Source organism: Penicillium citrinum, assembly GCF_028827155.1.
Source record: "Penicillium citrinum strain IBT 23319 chromosome Unknown utg000003l:1.0-4596430.0:1.0-4598250.0, whole genome shotgun sequence".
NCBI classification, from domain to species: domain Eukaryota; kingdom Fungi; phylum Ascomycota; class Eurotiomycetes; order Eurotiales; family Aspergillaceae; genus Penicillium; species Penicillium citrinum.
The window spans coordinates 602,455-623,737 of record NW_026622688.1 but is presented as its reverse complement, the minus strand read 5'-3'; the positions used below and the strand labels follow the sequence as shown (position 1 = coordinate 623,737).

At 45.7% G+C, this 21,283-nt stretch overlaps 10 protein-coding genes across 10 annotated transcripts; 4 read left to right on the top strand and 6 right to left on the bottom strand.

Moving 5' to 3' along the window:
* Positions 1–48: 48 nt before the first annotated feature.
* N7469_003498 (uncharacterized protein) lies at positions 49–3,885 on the bottom strand (the record flags this gene model as incomplete). The annotated part of the gene is made up of 1 exon (XM_056642418.1): positions 49–3,885. One exon carries the CDS (start codon positions 3,883–3,885, stop codon positions 49–51), a length of 3,837 nt encoding a protein of 1,278 aa, XP_056501830.1.
* Positions 3,886–5,120: 1,235 nt separating this feature from the next.
* Positions 5,121–6,745, bottom strand: N7469_003497 (uncharacterized protein; the record flags this gene model as incomplete). The annotated part of the gene is given in 6 exon segments (XM_056642417.1): positions 5,121–5,615; positions 5,696–5,767; positions 5,860–6,012; positions 6,032–6,149; positions 6,203–6,313; positions 6,369–6,745. The coding sequence occupies 6 exon segments, from the start codon at positions 6,743–6,745 to the stop codon at positions 5,121–5,123; spliced, it is 1,326 nt and encodes a 441-aa protein (XP_056501829.1).
* Positions 6,746–7,882: 1,137 nt separating this feature from the next.
* Positions 7,883–9,321, top strand: N7469_003496 (uncharacterized protein; the record flags this gene model as incomplete). Its single annotated transcript, XM_056642416.1, has 2 exons — positions 7,883–8,188; positions 8,281–9,321. The coding sequence occupies 2 exons, from the start codon at positions 7,883–7,885 to the stop codon at positions 9,319–9,321; spliced, it is 1,347 nt and encodes a 448-aa protein (XP_056501828.1).
* Positions 9,322–9,524: 203 nt separating this feature from the next.
* N7469_003495 (pepsin-like aspartic protease) lies at positions 9,525–10,904 on the bottom strand (the record flags this gene model as incomplete). Its single annotated transcript, XM_056642415.1, has 1 exon — positions 9,525–10,904. One exon carries the CDS (start codon positions 10,902–10,904, stop codon positions 9,525–9,527), a length of 1,380 nt encoding a protein of 459 aa, XP_056501827.1.
* Positions 10,905–11,661: 757 nt separating this feature from the next.
* N7469_003494 (mRNA guanylyltransferase) lies at positions 11,662–12,852 on the bottom strand (the record flags this gene model as incomplete). The annotated part of the gene is made up of 1 exon (XM_056642414.1): positions 11,662–12,852. The coding sequence occupies one exon, from the start codon at positions 12,850–12,852 to the stop codon at positions 11,662–11,664; it is 1,191 nt and encodes a 396-aa protein (XP_056501826.1).
* A 405-nt stretch (positions 12,853–13,257) lies between these two features.
* Positions 13,258–14,368, top strand: N7469_003493 (putative mRNA decapping hydrolase; the record flags this gene model as incomplete). Its single annotated transcript, XM_056642413.1, has 2 exons — positions 13,258–14,062; positions 14,124–14,368. The coding sequence occupies 2 exons, from the start codon at positions 13,258–13,260 to the stop codon at positions 14,366–14,368; spliced, it is 1,050 nt and encodes a 349-aa protein (XP_056501825.1).
* A 585-nt stretch (positions 14,369–14,953) lies between these two features.
* Positions 14,954–15,765, top strand: N7469_003492 (ubiquitin carboxyl-terminal hydrolase; the record flags this gene model as incomplete). The annotated part of the gene is made up of 2 exons (XM_056642412.1): positions 14,954–15,005; positions 15,065–15,765. The coding sequence occupies 2 exons, from the start codon at positions 14,954–14,956 to the stop codon at positions 15,763–15,765; spliced, it is 753 nt and encodes a 250-aa protein (XP_056501824.1).
* Positions 15,766–16,404: 639 nt separating this feature from the next.
* N7469_003491 (uncharacterized protein) lies at positions 16,405–16,747 on the top strand (the record flags this gene model as incomplete). Its single annotated transcript, XM_056642411.1, has 2 exons — positions 16,405–16,504; positions 16,584–16,747. The coding sequence occupies 2 exons, from the start codon at positions 16,405–16,407 to the stop codon at positions 16,745–16,747; spliced, it is 264 nt and encodes an 87-aa protein (XP_056501823.1).
* Positions 16,748–16,880: 133 nt separating this feature from the next.
* On the bottom strand, positions 16,881–18,829 carry N7469_003490 (uncharacterized protein; the record flags this gene model as incomplete). The annotated part of the gene is made up of 5 exons (XM_056642410.1): positions 16,881–17,264; positions 17,330–17,662; positions 17,727–17,883; positions 17,950–18,459; positions 18,570–18,829. The coding sequence occupies 5 exons, from the start codon at positions 18,827–18,829 to the stop codon at positions 16,881–16,883; spliced, it is 1,644 nt and encodes a 547-aa protein (XP_056501822.1).
* Positions 18,830–19,268: 439 nt separating this feature from the next.
* On the bottom strand, positions 19,269–20,861 carry N7469_003489 (MT-A70 family; the record flags this gene model as incomplete). Its single annotated transcript, XM_056642409.1, has 1 exon — positions 19,269–20,861. The coding sequence occupies one exon, from the start codon at positions 20,859–20,861 to the stop codon at positions 19,269–19,271; it is 1,593 nt and encodes a 530-aa protein (XP_056501821.1).
* Between the last annotated feature and the right edge of the window lie 422 nt (positions 20,862–21,283).

Genomic DNA, 21,283 nt, shown 5'->3' with positions numbered 1-21,283 from the left:
TGGATTGAGGAATGGAAAATTTACATAAAATGGCGTAGTGCATATGCATTAAATAGGCTCATCACGAGGCTCAACCAACATCTCGTTGACAGAGACATACTCCGGCTGACACAAAGCGTGAATGATCGAGTTGGCAATATCGGATGGCTCCAAAATCTTAGCACCAGATGGCTCACCGAACTTCTTCACGGCCTCGGTATCAGTAGACATGTTTAACAACGGGGTTGAAGTGTTACCCGGTTGAATACTTGTGACTCGAAGGCCTTGACCAGCTGTCTCTAGACGAAGGGCTTGAAGAGTAGCCTCGACGAAGAACTTACTGGCAGAGTAAACACCCAGGCCAGGGAAGACCTTTCTTCCAGCATCGGAGGATATGGCGACGACGTGACCGCGACCTCGAGACAGCATTCCTGGAACAGTGGATGAAAGGGCGTTAAGAAGACCCTTGCAGTTGACGTCGACTGTTCGTTCCCACTCATCTGTCTGTGTGTTTGCCATCATGGTGAAGTACATCACACCGGCGCAAGCAACCAAAATATCAACCTCGCCCAGTTCCTCTGTGGCCGCTTGAACAAGAGCTTCGGTTTGGGACTTATTCGTGACATCTGTTGATCGAGCGATGCACTTCACGCCGTGGGCTTCAACCTTGGATTTTACGGACTCTAATGCATCAAGACGACGAGCACCAATAGCAACCGATGCGCCCTGCTTAGCCAAGGCAGATGCTACTGCGGCGCCAATACCCGATGAGGCTCCAGTGACTACCGCCACCTTACCACTGAGAGGGCCCTTCAAAGAAGGCTGAATAGAGCGGCTGAGGGCGTTTTGACGAGAAGGAGGTCGAGGAAGCCAGCCACGAGCAAACCAATGGCGAGCATAGGTCTCCAGTAAAAGGCCGTCGACCTTAGGACGCTCAACCGCTTCACGGAAAGGCCTTGTCAAGGCGTTATCCAGAACGACAATGCCACGCAAGAACTCAACAGTGGGCATACCACTGCGAAGAATGTCGACGGTAAAAGAACCATCGCCACCCTTTGCCGAACCACGCTTCTCAAACCAAAGGGCGACCCAGTCATCCCATGGCAATGACTCGGTAGGATACCCGAGATTCTTCAGATCTTCAAAGACGGAGCTAGTGTTCACAGGATTGGGATCGCCGAGATGGAAGACTGTCTGGTCTGCAGCTGAATCGGTCTGCGTTGCAAGATGAATAATTGATTTACTGACGAAATCAACTGGAGTCATCTCCGCACGCCATCCCTCGACATCGGGGGCGTATCCAATTCGAATGGATTCCACGAGGAGGGCAGTCAAAAGATCCCACGCGTTGGCAGAACCAGTCAGACTATGTCCACTGATAGTACCACACCGGTGAATTTTCACAGGAAGTCCACGCTCACCGGCCTTAAGAACAAGCTGCTCTGCAACCCATTTTGTCTGGCCATATCCATCGAGCAGTTTAACTGGAACATCCTTGACATCCAGCATGGTGCTTTCCGGCCAGCCCTTTTCTTCGGATGGCGGCAGAACACCGTTTGTCGAGACATACTGTACGGTCGCACCAGCCTTAGATGCTAGACGAAGAATCTCCCTGGTTCCACCGACATTGGCAGCTCGGAGAGCAGCGTAGGGGTAGACGAGATTAACAGTTGCGGCAGCGTGCACAATGACCTGAATCCGAGAAACCATATCGTCATATTGTTCTGCTGTCAAACCGAACTGCGGTCGCGAAAGGTTGCCTGGGAGAACTTCGACTCGTTCCATGATGGTATCTTTCCAAAGACCCAAGTCGAGGAGGTTGCGACGAATTCGAGCAACACCACCAGCCTGGTCGTCATCTTCGGGATCATTGAATCGCACAAGACAGATAATCTTGGCAGATGTGTTCTCCAGAAGATCATGCAGCAGGAATGCACCGAGGAAGCCAGTAACACCGGTCAGAAGAACCGTATCAGCAGACGCAATTGATTTGATCGTTGTGTTGGCAGTGGGTTTGATATCGTCGTCCAGAGTGGAGTCTGCGAGCAGGAAGGCCGGGAGATCTGCTTGAACTGCTGCGGTATGTCCATCTCTGACTGCACGGACTGTCTCGAGATGGGCAGCGAGAGTGGTATCCTCCGCAAGACGAGGAATAGGAACGCGGAAGCCAAAGTGTCGAGTCAGTCGAGAGGAAAGGTCGGCCAGCGACAAAGAATGACCACCAAGATCGAAGAAGTTGTCTTCCGGCTTCAAAAGAGCCTTCGAGGTCTTCAAAACATTCGCCCAGATGGCTGCGATGTCCTTGATCTGGATAGGATCCTTGTCCAATGTCGTCTCGCTGCCACTAGGGCTGGCACTGCGAGGAGGCGGGAGGCTCTTCAAATCGACCTTTCCAGAGACTTCGTTGGTTGGAAGGTCTTTCAACTCAACCCACAGAGCTGGGATCATGTAATGAGCAAGATAGGGCTCAAGGATACGACGAGCAGCGGGACTATGACCAGACTCGTTGATTTCAACTGCAGGACGATCTTCCGAGGCCTCATCGGGAACGATATATGCAACCAATTGCTTTTCAAGGCCCTCGCCATGAGCAGTGACTGCGCAATGCCTCACGGCCATGAACTGACAAATGTCACTTTCGACCTTCGCTGGCACAACAGAATACCCACGAAGCTTGATCATGGCTCCCACGCGACCGGTGATCTCCAAGAGACCAGATGGAAGCATCCGTGCCAGATCACCAGTCCTATACATGCGAGCACCGGGAGACGAACTAAACTTATCAGGAGAGAAGGCTTTCGCTGTTGTCTCGGGAAGATTGAGGTATTCCCGAGCCAACAGGTCGCCTCCGACGAAGAGTTCACCTGCGGTCCCCACGCCGACGTCTTCGCCATTCTCGTTTACAATATATGTATGGGCAGGGTCCAGGGGAGGACCAACTGGACAGTAGATGGACTCGGTATCGATAATCTCGCGAATATCTCCGCAGGCAATTTCATGCGTTTCACAGGCACTATAGCAGTTGAGCAGCCTGGTATTAGGAAGAGCCTGGATGGCTCGGCGGGCAAGATCGGTTGAGACAACTTCACCGTTCAACCAGAGTGTGCGTAATTCAGGAAGACGGGAGGCGATATGAGGATACCGAGAGAGAACCGTGGCCAGAAGGGTTGGAGTCATCAGAGTCTCTGTGATATTCTTGGATGCGAGCAAATCTACCAGAGTAGCTGGGTCATAGCTAACATCGTCCGGGACAGCCACGACTGTGGCACCTCGCAGAAGCGGACGAAGCATCTCCCAAACGAAAAATACATTGCATGCGACTCGGTCGCCTGGCTGCAGGTCCTGCACAGCGAATCTCAAGTCATACGAGAGAACCGGTGCACGTTGAGGATTGGCAATTCCCTTGGGCTTCCCAGTGGTGCCGGAAGAATACGCAACAAACGCCAATCGATCCAGATCATTCTCAGCGGGTAAAGGAGCAGCTTCTTGAGCATATCCATTTATCTCGGCCTGTGGTTCATCGAGAGTAATCAATGGGCACTGGGCCTTGATTTTGGAAGCCTCAGTTCGTTCAGTGATGATCACCACAGGCTTCGCATCATCAATCACATCAGCCAGCAATCCAGCAGGATATGCGAGCTCAAGAACTAAAAATGCACCTCCAGCACGAAGGGCAGCCAGACAGGCGATCACATAGTTTGCACTACGCGGCAATAACACGCCAACCAGTGAATCTCGGCTGACTCCGTAGAGTCTTAAACGATTTGCCAACGACTCAACCTCCTTGTTGAGCTCGCCATATGTATATTTGGTGGTGTGATCCTCTAGCGCAATCGCATCTGGTGTCGCGTGCACCTGTTTTTGAAAAAGAGTCGGTAGGTCCTTGTCGATGTCGAGGATAGTCATTTTCGGTAAATCACCGGGGTGGACAGAATGCGGGGAAAATAATCGGGGTAGTTTTTTTGGATTATACAATTGAAGTTCCAAAATTCAGAGTATTGGACTTTATGAGGTTATTTCGATGTTAAGTTGGTTCTTAGGGCTAAGTGATGTCCAAGACGCAAAAATATAAACGCAAAGAAAAAAAGAAACTCCCCCCGGCGACGCGAAAGAAACTACCGCTTTAACCGCAATGGCCATGGCAATTCTGTTGAGACGAACAAATAAAATAAAAAGCAAAGGATGGAGACTAAACATTGCGACTAGACTCGAAGCTGTCTAGCGAGATACCTTTCAGTGGCACCTCTGGGGGGGTCTAAGGGACTGTGTAGAGTCAATCATCTTCTTCGAACCAATCTATGAACCGGGCCATTCTCGTAGCCAAGTGCAAGAAGCAAGTATTCATGGCCATCACGCATCAATCACTGCGCCCCATGCATGGCTAGAACCCGGGTCGTGCGCAAATCTGTATCATTATACTCTATTGATATGTCATGGTGATGACTATACCCATAGAACATCCACCTTTCCCCTCTCTCCCCTCTCCTCTTCTTCTTGAAGTTTTTTTCTTTTTCCAAGAATAAACCCGTTTGACACCTCCATGATGTTCCACGATGCTCCGTAATTCGCTTTGCTCCATAATTCATTCTCCGTGGAGTCCTGCCCCACTTGTGGAATTTGCATGTGAAAGTGTTCTGATTCCCAACAATATTCGGTCTCCATATTATTAATGATTGCTGTAATGATAAGCATTATGAGCGGCCGATATAGGTGGCTCTAAAGGATATGAGTTCGGCGGTTCCCTGGGTGACTACCGGTAAGTTGGGGTTCAGGTTCAGGTTCAGGTTCAGGGTTCTTTTCATGGCTTTGGATGAATCAGAAGGAAAAGTGGAGAATGATGACAATGACACGGTATTCTATTTGGTCTACTCGGAGGACAGGGCTCCAAGCTTCACTGAAGCACTCTTATTTTTCATTCTTACTTTGATATTGTAGGAAAGAAGAGGAGTAAATATAGAGTTACATTAAGTATCGCGCGTACATATAATAGAAAGACAAACGAATAATAATGTCTATGGAAATCTCGACATGGGCAAAATCAAGAGCCCGGCCAATCAGGTCACCAGCAGTTATACCTTCTAGAATATACGAAGACTTCTATACTGCTTTTTTGAAGAGTATAATGCTTCACAGCAGCCCATTTAAGGAAAGGCTGGCACTCCTGGAGGATGAGGTAATACTTTTTGATCCGGTACAGCTGCCAGAGTAATATCGGGATCCGGCAACGAACTGAGCAAGCCATTTCTATCATTAGACATATAAAGACGACCAGTATTATCCGGTGCAGTGGCAGTAAATGCCATATATCGCAATGTTGGGCCTAAGAGACGGTTGCTATTTTGACCATTGTACCTGCCCCTGAATACGATCGCTTGTATAGGCGTCCAGGGTACCAATACATTAGAATCACTGAGCAAATTGACCTCAAGCCTGACTACTGGAGGCGTGATACCACCATTACTGGTTCTTATTCCTATGCGTCCAATGACCATTTCTGGGGGAATGACTCTAGGTCGAGGATGCATCAAGTTTTTGATATCCGCTTCATAAAGCGCACATATTGAAGCTCCAGTATCATCCATAACAGATATGGTAGAAGTGACAGGCTCGCCTGGAATTCTGAATTGACAACCAATCTAATCGTAGAAGGATAGTGTATGAGGATTTGAGCCTTGTCTACTAGGAAGTCCAAAAAAGGAAAAAAAAAAAAGCTTACATAGTGCATTAAGTAACGGTCCGGGGTCGATCCCACACTGAGATTCAAGGGCATTGGAGTCGGAGCAGTCCCCTAGATAAGAAAGAACCAAAGAAAAAAAATTATGTATTAGATTCTCAGATTCTCGTTGCATTCAATAATTTGAGTGGCTTGTAAGAATTTACCCCTTCGATCCAGAAACTAGTGCCCTGTGCATATTTCTCTTTGAGCTGATCTACTTCATCCCAATTAAATGGGCGCGGCTGGCAAAGCTGACGATCCTTCACCCAATATGTGACTAGGCCATCATTCCATTCAAGTTTCATGATATCGGTAAGCTCTCATAATAGATCGCACGGTCAACAATTGATCATAAGGATCTTCTTTGCTCAGATCTTCTTCAATGTCCTTGAGAACACGAAGACGCTGAATAACGGGCCAGGTAAGTCCAAATGGCTCGGAGTCAATCCAAAAACTAGACTTGAGTTAGTGAATATAATTTGAAATATGGCTGTGAAGAAAGCATACTCTTTTTGGGCCTTATCTTCCTTTAAAGCCTCCAGCTTCTCCTGGAATCGTGAGACCATGATATTGTCTTTGATCCTTTCTTCGCATCTTTCAATCTGAGCATCATAGTCACTAAATTTGTTAGTGAAAGCTGTTCAAGAGTCAGAATGCTTCACGTACTCATCACTTAGGTCCGTCCGGCTCAGACTCAGTCCAATCGTCGGGAAGCTGTGTTGGATCCTCTAGAGGCTCTCTACCCCTGTGCTTCCATCTACGATGGCGCGGAGGCTTGGGAGGCTTTGGAGGAACTTTGATCTTCCCAACATAAGATACATCAAGATCAAGGACTCTGTTCCTATTTGCTGCACTAGAGATAGATTGAGCAGATGGACTGGCCTTGAATGTTCCCAGCCCTTTTGTTAATTTCGTACCTGCGAGCATAACTTCATTATTTGAAGGTCTCTTAGCCTTCTCACGAGATCTTTGTTTATGGGGTTGCTCCTCCTCCGGATGCTTAGGTTCATCTTGTTGTTTTCTTTTTCTAGTCCTGCGTGATGGCGGCATATTGGATTGGAATTCCGGTGCAGGGTTTCTGATAGATGCGTTCGCACGTGAGCGAAGATTTAAGATTCAATTACTCGGGCAGAAGAGAAAAGAAGTTTGAGGACATAGAAGATCATGCTGTCCTTTCGTTGTATCTAAATAGTACTCATACAAAGAAAAATGATTCATTATTCTCCAACGCGTCTTTGTGGATAGTCACTGGTCCTAGCAAAGATCAAAGAATGGGGTCCCAAGGTTGACAAATTCCCCAAATCAAAAGATCAGAGACTGCATATACTACTCCTGCAATCAGCCATACTTCAGCTTGAAATTCTGATAAGAAAGCATAATGGTATGATCAAAGAGCATTTATGCTAGGTTCTTCCAGTGTCAGCCAGGTACACTCTCCTCACCATTCTTACCTCGCGACCCTTCCGTGGACTCTAACTAGTAGCCTATTCCTATCCCCAAATACTATACCGGGACTAAGATTGGGATGTAACGTTAGTACTTGTGGAACATTGCCGAGATCGGTCGAGGATTTCGTCTCAAAGAAATCCAAACAAGTCCGGTGTGGCCTTTCCAGAACGGAAATTTTGAAAGGTTACGGCCAAAAATGAACTCATTCGGGATCTTTCTTTGCAAGGCATAAAGACACATATGATAACAGATGGATAGGTAGACCCTCAAAACTTGCAGCTACGCAATCACGGAGTGCTCATGGGGTCTTCAAAGTTAGAAACCTACTAGATTTTGTCCCATAGTTTATCTCATAAGCTTATTCCTGTAACATTTTAGGCGTCATTCCAGCTTGCACAAACTCCATCTTCAGAATAAAGCAAAATACAAGGCTGGACGTAGACTTTGCTTGCATGATTTGTGGTTGGTTACTTTTGGCCCGGCAGTGCATTTTCGCCCCACTGTTAGCGAAATAGTAAGCAGCAGCCTTGTTCATTGTTACCTTCATTCATCAAGGAATGATTGCTTTCAAAAGGGGGCTTTGTTGATAGTATACCCTTGACGTCTCTGGGGATCCTAGTATTGCCAATGTCTGGTCCAGTCAGAGTCCGCCGAAGTACCCCCAAGGTCCGGACAGGATGTAGCAATTGCAAGTGAGTATCCAAGAAAGAAGATAAACCAGTGATTGTCAACTTAAGCATGACTATCCTAGACTACGCCGAGTCAAATGTGATGAGCAACGACCAAAATGCAAGCGGTGCGTCTCGGCAGGCTGGGAGTGTCCTGGATATCCGTCCCCATCACCCCCGAAAGAAACGACCATCCAGATATACAACATTCCCTTCAAGATTCCCGGTAGTCGGACAGACCGCGAACTACTCCACTTCTATTGTAGCGAAGCAGCTCACTGTTTATCCCGTCTATCCGATTCAACGCTCTGGACCCAACTCATTCTACAAAGATGTCAGCACCAACCTGTGGTCCGAAATTCCCTCGTCGCACTCAGTTCGCTTTATCGCGAGTATTTGAAAGTTGGATCTGCCAGGCTAGGAAGTTCACCAAAGAGTATTCAACTTATGGTTAAATCACACAAACAGCTTTCGACTTATCTTCTTATGCCGGATGCTACTCCTGACGCGGCTCTTATCTGCAGTCTGATATTCTACGTGTTCGAGTGTTTGGTGGGAAACGCGAGACAGGCGATTTGGCACCTCGATCAAGGCCTCAAATTATTGAAGAACTATTGGGTCGACGATCCAGCATTAATTACAAAAATGGACCCCATTTACCCCCAGATAAAGATGATTTTCTGTCATCTGGATGTTCATGCAACCATTTTCACTCTGGACCGGGTGCCTATTCTTCAGCTGGCCTCTCCAGAGAATATCAGTGGTCTGTCAAATGTTGTTCCAGAAAAGTTCTCCAATGTTTTCGAAATAGAGCAGGCACTTGTAATCCTCCAGAACTGGAAAACCAATCATCTCATGGTGACTGTTGAACTCAAGGGAGTCTACCTTTCTCAACTCCCCATTGAAATTGCCCAGGAGAGACTACGAATCGAGTATCAGTGTCGATTATACGAAAAAGCGATCGAAGCATTCAGACTTGAGAAATTCGACCAAATATTAGAAAAACATGAGCGCCAGCGAGTCATGCTACTACACTGCCAAGGTCTCATATTTCATGGTGTTCTACTTGAGAATATCATTTTGACCGAGAACGATAAAAAGACACCGATGGACGCATATTGCAAATTCGATTACGCCTTGGACCAATTAACGATGTTAGTATCCGACCCTGAATGGTCCAAGAAATACGGGGGTCAAGGTCGTGATTTCACTGTTTCAACAAATATGATTGCCCTGTTATACTTCGTCTGTCTGAAAACGAGAGACAGGGCTCTCTTAGAGAGATGTCTTTCTCTTATGCAGACATCTCTTCCTGCTGCTCGAGATGGGCTTTGGGACTCAAGGAAGGCATATCTAGTCATCCAGTCGATTCTGGCAGAGAAAGATTCGGTTGAAACCGTGCAAGAGATGGATACACGATTGGAAGATGTGGGGGCTGATATCATCGATTATCATAATGGGTTGGACGAGATTTTCTCTGCTCTTCGAATTGAAGACTCTCTATGTTGAAATTTCTTACCTGTCACTATTAATCTTGGCAGTATCATGGATGATCTATACATTAGATAGTACCATTCTAGTGCTATTCATAATCTCAAGTATTCAAGTACACACGAAGTAGCTGAAGTTATCAAGAGAAGAATGAAATAGTTGAATAGATAACGCGATGCTGTTTCTAATGAACACAATCTCTAAACATCAAAAGGGAACAATTAGAACATCACAGCAGCAGCACTAAATACAGTAGATACTAGCACGGTCTCGACCCAGGAGGAGATTCCCTGGACGGACTTTGTACCCAGAGAAAAAGCAGGAGTTGGCGTTGCAGTTCCAACGTTCCCCGGAGTAGTCATATTTGATTCCAATCGCTTCGCAAACCTCATCTCATTCTCTCCAAAATCGAATACAGCAACAACATTCTTCAAGAAAGGTACTCCAAGAATATTCAAGTTCAACGTCTTGAGCAGAGGAACGCTATCCGAAGGGGCAATATTCGATATACAAGTCCCATCAGCGGTTTGGTAAATTAGATCTAGACCATTATGGAACAAAGTCTGATTACCTAGTGTCAAGCCGAACTTCGGAGCTTTGGCAGAGCAGTCAACGACGAAGCCTTCGTACCCTTCGACGTACTTTGCAGGCGGATCGAATAAATCATTGATAGGCTTAGCGATGGCCGAAGGTAGATATTGGATATAGTTTCCAGAATCAAGGAAGAATTTGAATGAAGTCGAGTTAGTCTTTAACTTTCCACCTGATGAAGGGCCGTATGTTACACTGCTGACTGTTGATAACCAGTATGATCTGGCGTGCAAACCGGACGTGATGTTTCTAGGGATACTATCCAAGATCTCAACAGGGACAGAGCTGAAATTTGGACTGTGTTTAACAGGAGGGATACCACCAATAGTCAGATACCCGCCAAAAGCACGAGAGGCATTTTGGGGAGTGTGTGCTAGAGCGAGACTGAAGTAGGGGTCTATAAGACCGTTTTTGTGCATCGTGAAGAGGAGCGGATCGTAGGCTATTCTGTCGTACCAGTATGTCTCATTGTTTGTATGGTTTGCCGGGTGCGCAGACGATAAAGAAGGATAAGCAAGTCCTAACAGACCACTATTAACCCCTCCATCACCCATTGGATTGGAAATATTCGCTATAGCCACTTTCTGTCCCTTGACACTGAGTCCGTTCAAAGATACATCTTCGTATGCCATCGCCCCACTTGCAATCCCGGCTCCATACTCGATTCCGAACATTTCACCGGGAACGTGACGATGGCTTTGAGATTTATGATAGGTTTTGTTCGAGTAGAGGCATTGGTCTTGGGGAATGACCTTGTTGCTGTCCGATTGAATACATGTGTATCCGTCCCGCACCACGTAGGTGTCGCTGCTGCCAGTATCTACTAGTAGCTGGAATGTCTGATTTCCGATAGTCACTGGTGCATCAAAGACAGTTCCGAATTGGGTGGCGATTAGCGAAGATGTGAAACCAGAAGTACGCCGGGTTAAATGGGAGTTCCGAATAATGCTGGCTTCGACAGACGCCAGTAGGCCAATGGCGCCAATCAAGAGGAATTGGGATGGTGACATGGAGATTGAAAAAGAGAATTGAGGTAGTATTTGATTGAATGTTTCTCTTTGAAGCGAGGAAGAAAAGGGAAGAAGTAGTATTTATGGTATTTGAAGCAATTTTTTGGTATGTTCCATATGATTTTTGATACAAGAATCGTATACTCCGCACATTACGTAGATGAATCCTACAATCGAATCCTCCAGCTCGTACAATTTCAGCTTACATTCCTGGCCAGTAAAATATCTAGTTTATTGTTTGGACACAGCCTTGAGAGTGTCGATCTTTGGGGGCTGTGGCTGACTGGGGATATTCCAATGCTCTGTGACAAGCTCGTATATTTTAGTCTTCTTCTTAGCGCGAGATTGGGGCCAAATTTAGCTTGGAACTGCGCTTGGCAAATTTATTGTACATTTGAAGTTAGATCAAACAACTTATTCAAATCTGTTGTTCATGTTCTTGCTGATATGTCCAATCAAATCCTCACTTAGGGCTGTTGGTAAGGGGCAAGGGCCTTATCGTATCGCTACATTACTCTGGAGGAATTGCAGGACGAATTTGTGTTTTTTTTATTCGAGTTTAATTAGACCAGGTCAAAACGAGCAATTAAAGTATGAGAGACATGTATATTCCAGAACACCATTGCATCAAAAGCTGCGTCCACATCCGATCCACCATGCAAAGATATTGAAGACATAAACCACAATAAGAACAAGAGGACAACGCCAGACACCTTGCATATGGAAACAAATGAAGTAATCAGAGCGTAGTATGAGATTACTCTTCAAATTTTCGCTTCACGCCATTACGACTTTGTGCAGTAGCTTGACGCTTCTTCCAAGCCGTCTTGATTGTCGGGGCAATTCGAATAAGATCCTCCTCAGTAATTCTGTCTTCAATACTTTCAAGGACCTTTTCAACAGTCGAGATATGATTAGCATCCATTTTGTCATCACGAAGACGGTGGAATCGCCAGCGAGAAGTCTCGTCTTTGAAACATTCAACAATGCAATCGTCTAGCGGGATGCGCATAGCTTTAAGATCCTCCCATTCCGTCGGGGTGATATAGAGCTCGCCGAAATGCCGATACTCGCCGGCATTCAGCATGACGAAAAGATGGCAGATGGGAATGGCGTCGTAGTCCGGGTAAGGTTCGGAGATACCATCTGCTTCATCGTCTGTGTCGGGCTCTAGAATAGGAAACTCGAGACGCATGCGAAAGTCGACTGTATTTTCAGACGGTGGTTTCCACTTAAGAATGTGCTCGTCTGTGCCAATACGGTATGGGGTACTGCGGCATGTAAAGATGAGACCATCATTTCCGTGAATGCGCTTGACTTTAGGGAGAATATCCCGGAACATCATCTCGATTCCGTAACTGAATTGGGTCTCTTTATCCTCAACGGCGAATGGGCGATGTTGTTTTTCCTCGGGAAATGTGTCGAACATCTTCTTGTAAGGTTTGAGGATATTTGTCTTGAAGTAAGCGAGTCGCTTGTCCAATGTACGGTGCATGAGACTTGAACCATCCAAGACCAGACAGTCAAAGACCAGGAACTTGAGCTGCTGAGTTCCATCTTCGTAGGTGTCAAGGACGAGCTCACCATCCACCAAGGTATCCACGTGGAAAGATTGAAAGGTATCATCGTCGGGCATAGGGAAATGTAAACCATCGACGAAGCGATATTCGTTTTTGCGATCAATTAAGTAGTGAATCTCGGGTTTGACATCAGGGTCTCCGCGCGCAAAATACATCAAGCACCTGATTCCGTCTGTCTTCTCACAGACGTAATAATCTTCCTTCTGGAGCTCGGTCAAGTGTTTTGCTGAGAAACTAACGGGTTGCGCACCGGGGAAATTGAGATTATTGCGTCCGAGCAGTTGAGCGACTTCGCGACGAAATGTGTCTGCAAGTTCCGGCTCGGCTTTCACGCCGATCGCGTCGAGGTTGGGCACAGAGTGCGACATTGTAGCGGTCGTAGCAGCGGCTTAGGTGATCGAGTGTTTGAAGTATGCTTCGTGGGATTTACGTACTAAGAGTGTCGAAGACTGAGCGTTGGCAGGCAGGAGTTGGTGAGAAGAGATGGATAGCTTCAAGTAGCGCGGCGGGTTTCAAGTAAGCGGTGAATGTGTTGAATGTTTCTTCAAGAGTTCAGAAAATTTCCGCGCAAGTGAATGCGTAAATCAGCTCGAGTCGAGCATTCGACTCGCAATTCGGTCTGGTCGAAGTTCGCGCAGTCAAAGAAAGCTGCCAGCTCGTCTCGGCTTATGTAACTCGCCAGTTGACGCGAGCTTCAAACTTCCGCGCGGGACTTTTCTGCTTCATTAAAGCCAGTCAATTTCAACGTCCTTATTGGGAACAAGCTTTAGAAGATGGCTACAACTACGGGCAACTCTAGAGCTGCCACCGAGGCTCTAATTGCTAAATTTCAAGTCGCAAAGCTGCTTAAACAAGGTACACCGCGCATACTCTTCCCCCGCGTAATCGAGCTATCAGCTAACATTCATGCTACAGACCAGCAGGGCCGCCGGATCACCCTACTTGGAACAATCGATGGCGAACAGGGTATTCTGACTGCCGAGCGTGCCGCATTCTCGACCGAATCCCTCGAGGTCCTTCAAGCATTTCACGCTGCGATCACACGAGTGAAGAACTTAGGCGACAATGACATTTACCGATGGTACCTCGCTTCTTCGAATGGTAGTAGTGATGGTAATGGGGAGACACAGCAAGACCTGAAATTGAATCTGATCTGGCCGTGTACATCACAACATATCAAGAAATACTCGGATCAACAAGTTCGCATGGTCACTGAAACACCAGAGATCTACAAAAACCATGTCCGGCCTTTCATGCAGGCGAAGCGCGAAGAGGGACGCTTGAACTGGGTATTTAATATCTTGGAAGGCCGAACCGAGCAGGAAGATGTTATCATGCGAGATGCAGGACACGGACCGGAAGATTCGTTCCTCATGTTACCGGATCTCAATTGGGATCGGAAAACTCTGAGCTCTCTTCACCTTCTTGCGTTGATTGATCGGCGGGATATTTGGAGTTTGCGAGATCTTCAAAAGAGACATATTCCCTGGTTAAGATATCTTCGACAGAGGGTTCTGGAGGCGACGGTGTCGATGTATCCAGATTTGGAGCAGGATCAATTGAAGCTCTATGTGCATTGTATGTATTCCCTACGTGACCGTGTCTCATTCAAGTGTTTCATGGCTAACCGCACCTGCAGATCAACCTACATATTACCACTTCCATATTCATGTTGTCAATGTCATGCTGGAAGCCGGTGCTACTCAATCAACTGGGAAGGCCTTTGGTCTGGAGAACATCATCTCCCAGCTTGAAACGATGTCTGGTGGGGATGAAACGAGCATGGCTGATGTCGATCTGACCTATTATCTGGGAGAGGCAAGTGAACTGTGGACAGACATTTTTGGCCCTTTGAAACAAGGATTACAGCCACAGAAGGCGTAAGGATATGGCATGCCAATTATTATGATACAACGATACCTAAATGAACCTACAAATTGCATTGAAATAGCTGTATGGTGATAATCAAACCGGCAATACTGTCTGATATACAGTAGTGTACAATAAGATTGAAGCTCCCTGCTGACCGCTTTGAGCTACCGCCTCTTCTAATAGACATACCGCCTTTTACTTACACTATTAATTCTCCGGTTTTCATGTGGCAGAAAGAACGGCAGAAAGAAGGGCAGCTAAGTATGTTCAAACTAATGTTACACCTCTGTATCTCTAGATGCATGGTCTTGACTCTCCTCTACAACTGATAGTATGCAACAATCAACTGAGACAGATCTCAGCTAACTCATCTTGGACATTTTCTAATATACCAAAGCCCTTATTTTAACTCAATCACTGCTTACACCGTGGACTCTACAAAAGTAGCTTTGTTGCTCTGCTAAGCTCAAGTGGAGAACCCCGCAACGACCAACTCCAACCTTCAACGTCACTGCTTGGTTCTTCATCTTCTTCTTCCACCCCAACTATTCTCAGCGCATTCGGAACAACCCTTCTGAACATCCAATTTATATCAACATGGCCGATAATCCAGACGTCCCGCAAACCCAAAAGGCCTTCGTGCCCCTCGGTACTTCACCAGTCCCCCCCTCACCCGAAACAACAAAATAGACAAGCTAACATCGCCAGAAAACAACCCCGAAGTAATGTCCCACCTAGTTCACCAACTAGGCCTACCAAACAACATCGGATTCACAGACGTATTCTCCATCGACGAACCAGACCTCCTAGCATTCGTCCCTCGTCCCTCTCACGCCCTCCTCCTCGTCTTCCCCGTCTCAACAACATACGAGAACTCCCGCACAAAAGAGGACTCCTCCATCACAGAATACACCGGATCCGGTCCCAACGAACCAGTGACATGGTTCAAACAAACCATCCGCAACGCTTGCGGTCTAATCGGTCTCTTACACGCCGTTTCGAATGGCGAGAGCAAGAAACACATCACCCCAGGCTCAGATCTAGATACTCTTCTCCGGGACGCGCAGAATCTAGAGCCGGCCCAGCGAGCAGATCTTTTGTACGAGAGTAAGGCGCTTGAGAGTGCGCATGCGGATGCGGCGAAATTGGGCGATACTGCGGCTCCGGAGGCGGAGGATAGTGTTGATTTACACTTTGTTGCATTTGTTAAGGGGGATGATGGGACTTTGTGGGAGTTAGATGGGAGGAGGAAGGGGCCTCTTGCGAGGGGCAAATTGGGTGTTGATGAGGATGCGTTGAGTGAGGCTGCGTTGGGATTGGGAGTGCGGAGGTTCTTGAAGACGGAGGCTGAGGGAGGTAATCCGGATTTGCGATTTAGTCTTGTTAGCCTGGGACCTCTGTTTGATTAGTTCTTTTGCGAATGTGGCATCCTTATAGTTGTGTCTATAGTCTGCTGTTTGTATAAACCTGGGTTGTATACAAGCATTGAAGTAACTACAAGGTGAAACATGACGGCCACATTCTGGCAGCTGCCAGCCTCGGAATCAGCATTGTATTTATTTCCTATAATCATGTAACTTGTACAACTTCTAAGACATCTTTCCAACGTGATCCGTTTCTTATCTATCACATTACTTGCAATTGATTGTTCATTAGTCCGATTCTACGCCTATCAAAAGCAATGATTCTTTTGTCTTTTTAGCTTCATGTAGCGCGCCGCGTCGTGTCGAGTGGAGGCAAACAATCAACAACTTTCTTCTCTTCTCCTCTTCTTTTCTCTTGCCGAGTCAGCCCAGTTCGACCTCTTCCTGGGTCTTTTGTTATTTATTTCCGAAATTCATTTCAAATGCCTAATCCTGGACCTGACATGACAAACGAGTCCACCCTGGACAATGCAATCAGCGCGGTATCGAAAGAAGTGCTAGTATATCTGGCCCAAACTCTCTGTAAAGAGAATAAGTCTGCGAAGGAGTGCTTCGAAGGAAGCCTCTTTGTTCGTGAGGATCAAATTCCTTACGCCGATTCACAGGACAACAGCGAAGCATCTGATGCTACAAATTCTCGGCCGCGTTTACACGGACTGCACCAACGGCGAAAAGGAAGTCGATGTATCCAAGAATACCAATACGAACTGCTCTTATCATCCGGGTAAGTTCCACATTTTAGTCAAATTCCTTTACCTCGTCATTCGATGTGTACACCGGGATTGATTGCTGGCATGTTTTAGAATTATTCCACCCATCGGAAGAGTTCCTTGATAATACCGATTTCGATGATTATGAAGCAGAGATCGAGAACGAGGATACTTACAAAATCCATCCCCTTGCTGCCAGAGGACTGGCATCAAGATGTAACCCCAAACTCGAAGAAGCGGAAGATTTGACGAATTAAGGAGTTATCGGATTCCTTGCATTTAAAAGTGTATATTCCTCAGAAGAGATACGGTTGAGCAAATATTGTTCTAATGTGTCTAGTTGTCTTCATGTCCTATATTATTCTATTATTAGGCTGAATCACCTCTTCTCTATTTACCCGGGGTGATAATGGGTGTCTCGATGACAGAAGGATCCACGCTCGCACTTTTCTCGTTGTAATGCACCTCCTCGTTCACCCCTCGGTCTTCTTGTTCACCTTGTTCATCTTGCTCAGCAGGAACATCACCACCCTGCGTACCAATAGTCAAGAAAGGGACCATGAAAAGCGAGATTCCCGCCGCAGCCGCAGCAAACCAGTACGTGGCGAGATATGGTCGAATTGCCGGTGTAGAAGGTGTCATTTGATGGGCAACTGCGCTGTTCACGGAAGTTGCAATACCAAGGCCAAGATTATTGCACAATTTGCTGACAGTATTGAAGATTCCTCCTGCGATTGATTGCTGTGATGGAGGAAGTGATGACATGACGTACATCTGTTGAGATATTAGCATCGCCACAAAATAATGGTGTTTGTTCAATAAGCAGACGGTGAACTTACGTTTGTGACATTGAATTGAATGTCTGCACCCACGACTACAAGGACCAATGCAGGGAAAATGTATGCCCAGTAGATAGCATCTTCTTTCATGAAACTCAAGATCAAGAAAGAAGCTGTGTAGGCCAATGCTCCGATGCCTGTTAACAGCTTATTGCTAACACGATGCAACACCAAGCCGCAGATCACATTGACCAAGACCCCGCTGACTACCATGGGGAGAAGTCGTACGGTGATATCCAGTGCCGTGAGATGCTTGATTTCTTGAAGGTAAAGTGATAGGAAGAAAGTCACTGCGGAGAATCCCATAAAACCAAGACAAAATGTTGCCATGAGCTGGAGGAGATAACTTGGTTAGCTTTGACATAAAAACAGTAAATTTAGGATGATACCAACATACCAAGGAGAAATTCCGATCTTTCCACACCCACAATGGCATCAAGGCATTCTTCGCAATAGATTGCCAATAAATGAAAGCAACAAGAAGGACAATGCCCACGACGAAAAGAGCTAAGACATAACCTGTCCGCCAACCATCGGGTGCATCACCAGCTAATCTACCACATATCAGTAACCAATTCAAAGTAAATAATATCAGATCAAAGCAGACAGTACAAACTCACGAAAGCGAACTCGAAAAGAAAGCAAATCCAACAATAACCAATCCCGTCCCTAACAAATCAAACCTCTTAACCGCCTCAAAACTAACAGGCGTCCTAGCAAATCCATCAGCCGGTACCGTCCAAACCGTCAATCCCGTAAAGATTGCATAAACAACCGCAAGAGCCCAAAACGAAGCTCGCCAATTATACTCATGAGAAGCGACTCCCGAGATAATCATACCACCAACGAAACCCAGTGGATTCCCGGCACTAAAACAGGCAAAAGCGCGATTTTTACGCTTAGATGGTTTTTCGTAAACGGCACCTAATGCACCTACAGCTGGAGGAACCACGGCTGCAGCGAAGAGTCCGAGTATACCGGAGAAAACATCCATGTAGATTGCATTTGTGGCGAAACCAGCCACTAATAAGGCGAGAGTGAAACCTGCCATACCGATTATGAAGAGGGATTTCCGGCCGAACATGTCTGCCAATTTGCCGAATGTAAGTAGAAATGCACCGCTGCTGAGTCTATGAGACGGTTAGTACTATTGAAACACTTTGAAAACCAGGAGAAGTAATGTATGATACTAGTAGTATAACTAGTGATCAGTATTGAGGATATATAGCTTGTCACGTACGATGCACCGGCATTAATCCAGGTGATTTCAGCTGAATTCATATTCAAATCTGAGCCAATGGATGCAGTAACACCGACTATACACCCCTGGAAGAAAGATTGTTGACCAATGGCCATTGTGGCCGTAAGAACAAAGAGACATTCTTGTAGTGTGGAGGAGAAGCATTTCGGGCGCATTCCTGCTTTCTCTGTGAATATTTCAGTTGGGCCATTTTCTTGATCAGATTGATTCAGATCGTTCAATGGCTGTGAAGTCGCCATGATAAAGGCAGACTCAACGACAAATGGATCCAATTGATCAGGACTGTCGAATTAAATCGTTGCTGGAAGTCAAAAAGAGAGAGAGAGAGAAGGGTTCCAAAAAAAAAAAAGACAAAAGGAAAGAGCCACGCAAGCTAAATTAGTACGACGGAAAAGCCGACGATCTGGCGATGAACCGAAAATTAGCCGGTGCAAACGTTGAAGGGAAGAGATTGATAAGAATGAATAGAAAGAATATCTCTACTAGAATCGTATATATTATAATATCTTAGGTATATATAATAAAAGGAATATAAGAACTGCAAATGCAAAATTGCGGTCAACTGCTGAACAATCAACGTGAGTCAGCCGCGGTCATTTTCCGCGAACAGCACAATCCATCAAATATTCTAATATAAATATGAATATAATTCAGATATCAATCAAATACTTCCATAAATTAAATTAAATCAGAATCAACCCAACATCCCTCGTCGTTAAATTTCATAACCTCATTCCCACATCCCCACCACCCCGCCGTCAAATTCCTCGCAAATACTTCCATAGCCACATAAGAACCATCATCATCATCACCATCACACTCAGAAAAGAAAACATCCTCAAAAAGATCTCTTAGATTCGGTTTCCGAGAGTGAATATCAGGAACAGCCGCAATAACCCTCCTTATAATCTGCTTTTCACGACTGGGATTAGAATGGAAATCAGATTCCGAGTAAGATCCAGAAATCGATGATCTATGCACATTCATATTCATTGCAGCAAAATCATCTGCATTAAATCCCCCTCTTTGACCAATGATGAGGATTTCATAGGGTTTTCGCCATAGTCCATTTATTGGAGTTATAGGGATACCCTTGTTCGTAACTTTAACCCAGATCCATTCTTCGATGACGCGGAATCCAGATTTATTCAATGTGTTATATGCGGCGCGTCTTGCTTTTTCTGCATTCGTGATCCAGATTGCTGCTATCGTGGGCTTTTTTGGTGGATTATTTGGATTTGCGTCTGGTGTTGGGGGTTGGGCGTGGATTTGGAGGATGCGGGTTAGTTGTTGGGTTAGAAATTCCATTTCTGCGTAGGGATGTGTTTGATAGTGTTTGCTGCGTCGAACGGATTTATTTGGCCATGGCGGGTCGAAGAGGATTAGATTGAATTTTTGATCTTTTGAGAGTCCTGGAATTGGTTGTTGTTCATTGTTCCTGGTAGATGTGGTGGTAGATTCGAAGCTGAATGCGTTGTTGTCATGCGATTGAGATGATAAGGGTAGAGTGCAGAGAATGAAGTTTGATCTTGGCGGAATAATATATCGAGATGAAGAAGATACTTCATTCAACTTTATCTCGTGATTTGAAATAGATAACCTTGCAGTTTCGAAAGAAGGATTCTTCACGATACCATTCATCTCACATATCATTTGGAAGTTATTCTCGGACGTAGAGGATAATATCACCGGCGGTTGATCAAATTCATTTGACCATGATCTGGAATTTTCAGGTAAACCCGTAGATCCAGGATGAGGATAGTCTGGATTCTTCCCAGAATATTCAGATGGCTCCTTTGCCGAGTATAAACGCCTCCTCTTCGAAACAGAAGCACAATCATCATCTTCCCTCTTCAAATCTTCCGCAGAAACCCGATTTTCATCAGCACAGTATCTGGCAAGACACCATTCCTGCTGTTCACCAAATTCATCCTTAATACACTCCAATGCATCATTCACAACAGGCAAAATACCCTCATGATATACGCGCTCACTCTCCGGAATCCGCGCAAGAACTTTAGCGCGCGCAGACTCTGACTTTGGCTCTGTGCTTGTCGGATAAGGTTCCGTTAACGGTGCAGTTGAAAGAAGACATTTGTGTGTATTTTTGAATTCTTGTCGTGCTGATATTGAAAGGGGTGGACTCCGTTGTGTTTTCTTTTGATGCGGGCTTAGAGATTGTGCCTGTTTGATTGATTGTGGGATATCGAGGATGAAAGTTGTTTTTGCTTGATTTGAGAAGAGGATTGCGCTTTTTTCTGTATTGGACATCGTTATTGGGTTATGATGTGCTTTTTACCTCGGGAGTTGATGTGGGATTCTTTCTTTTTTTGAAAAGTTGAGGAGTTGCGGGCGGAGATGATGTCGACTTGATCACGCAGGAAGATAATACAGTGGTGAATATAGAATAGAAGAACTGAAGTAGTAAGGAAATCTATCTAGGAGTTGGAATATTTATACCATTATGTGGATATCAGGGAATATGCAATAATTCTGATTGAATAATAAAGCTATGAGGCGAAGTTCCCCCCCTTTTAATACAGTTTGAAGCAAAAAATCTACCACTAATCCACCAATTCCACATCATATCCACCTCAATTACCATAAAAACCCCCCTACTTCGAGATCAAATTTATAGAGAAAAGACTCCATGCACGCTGAAAAGATTTATCCATTGAGATCCACTCCAGTCT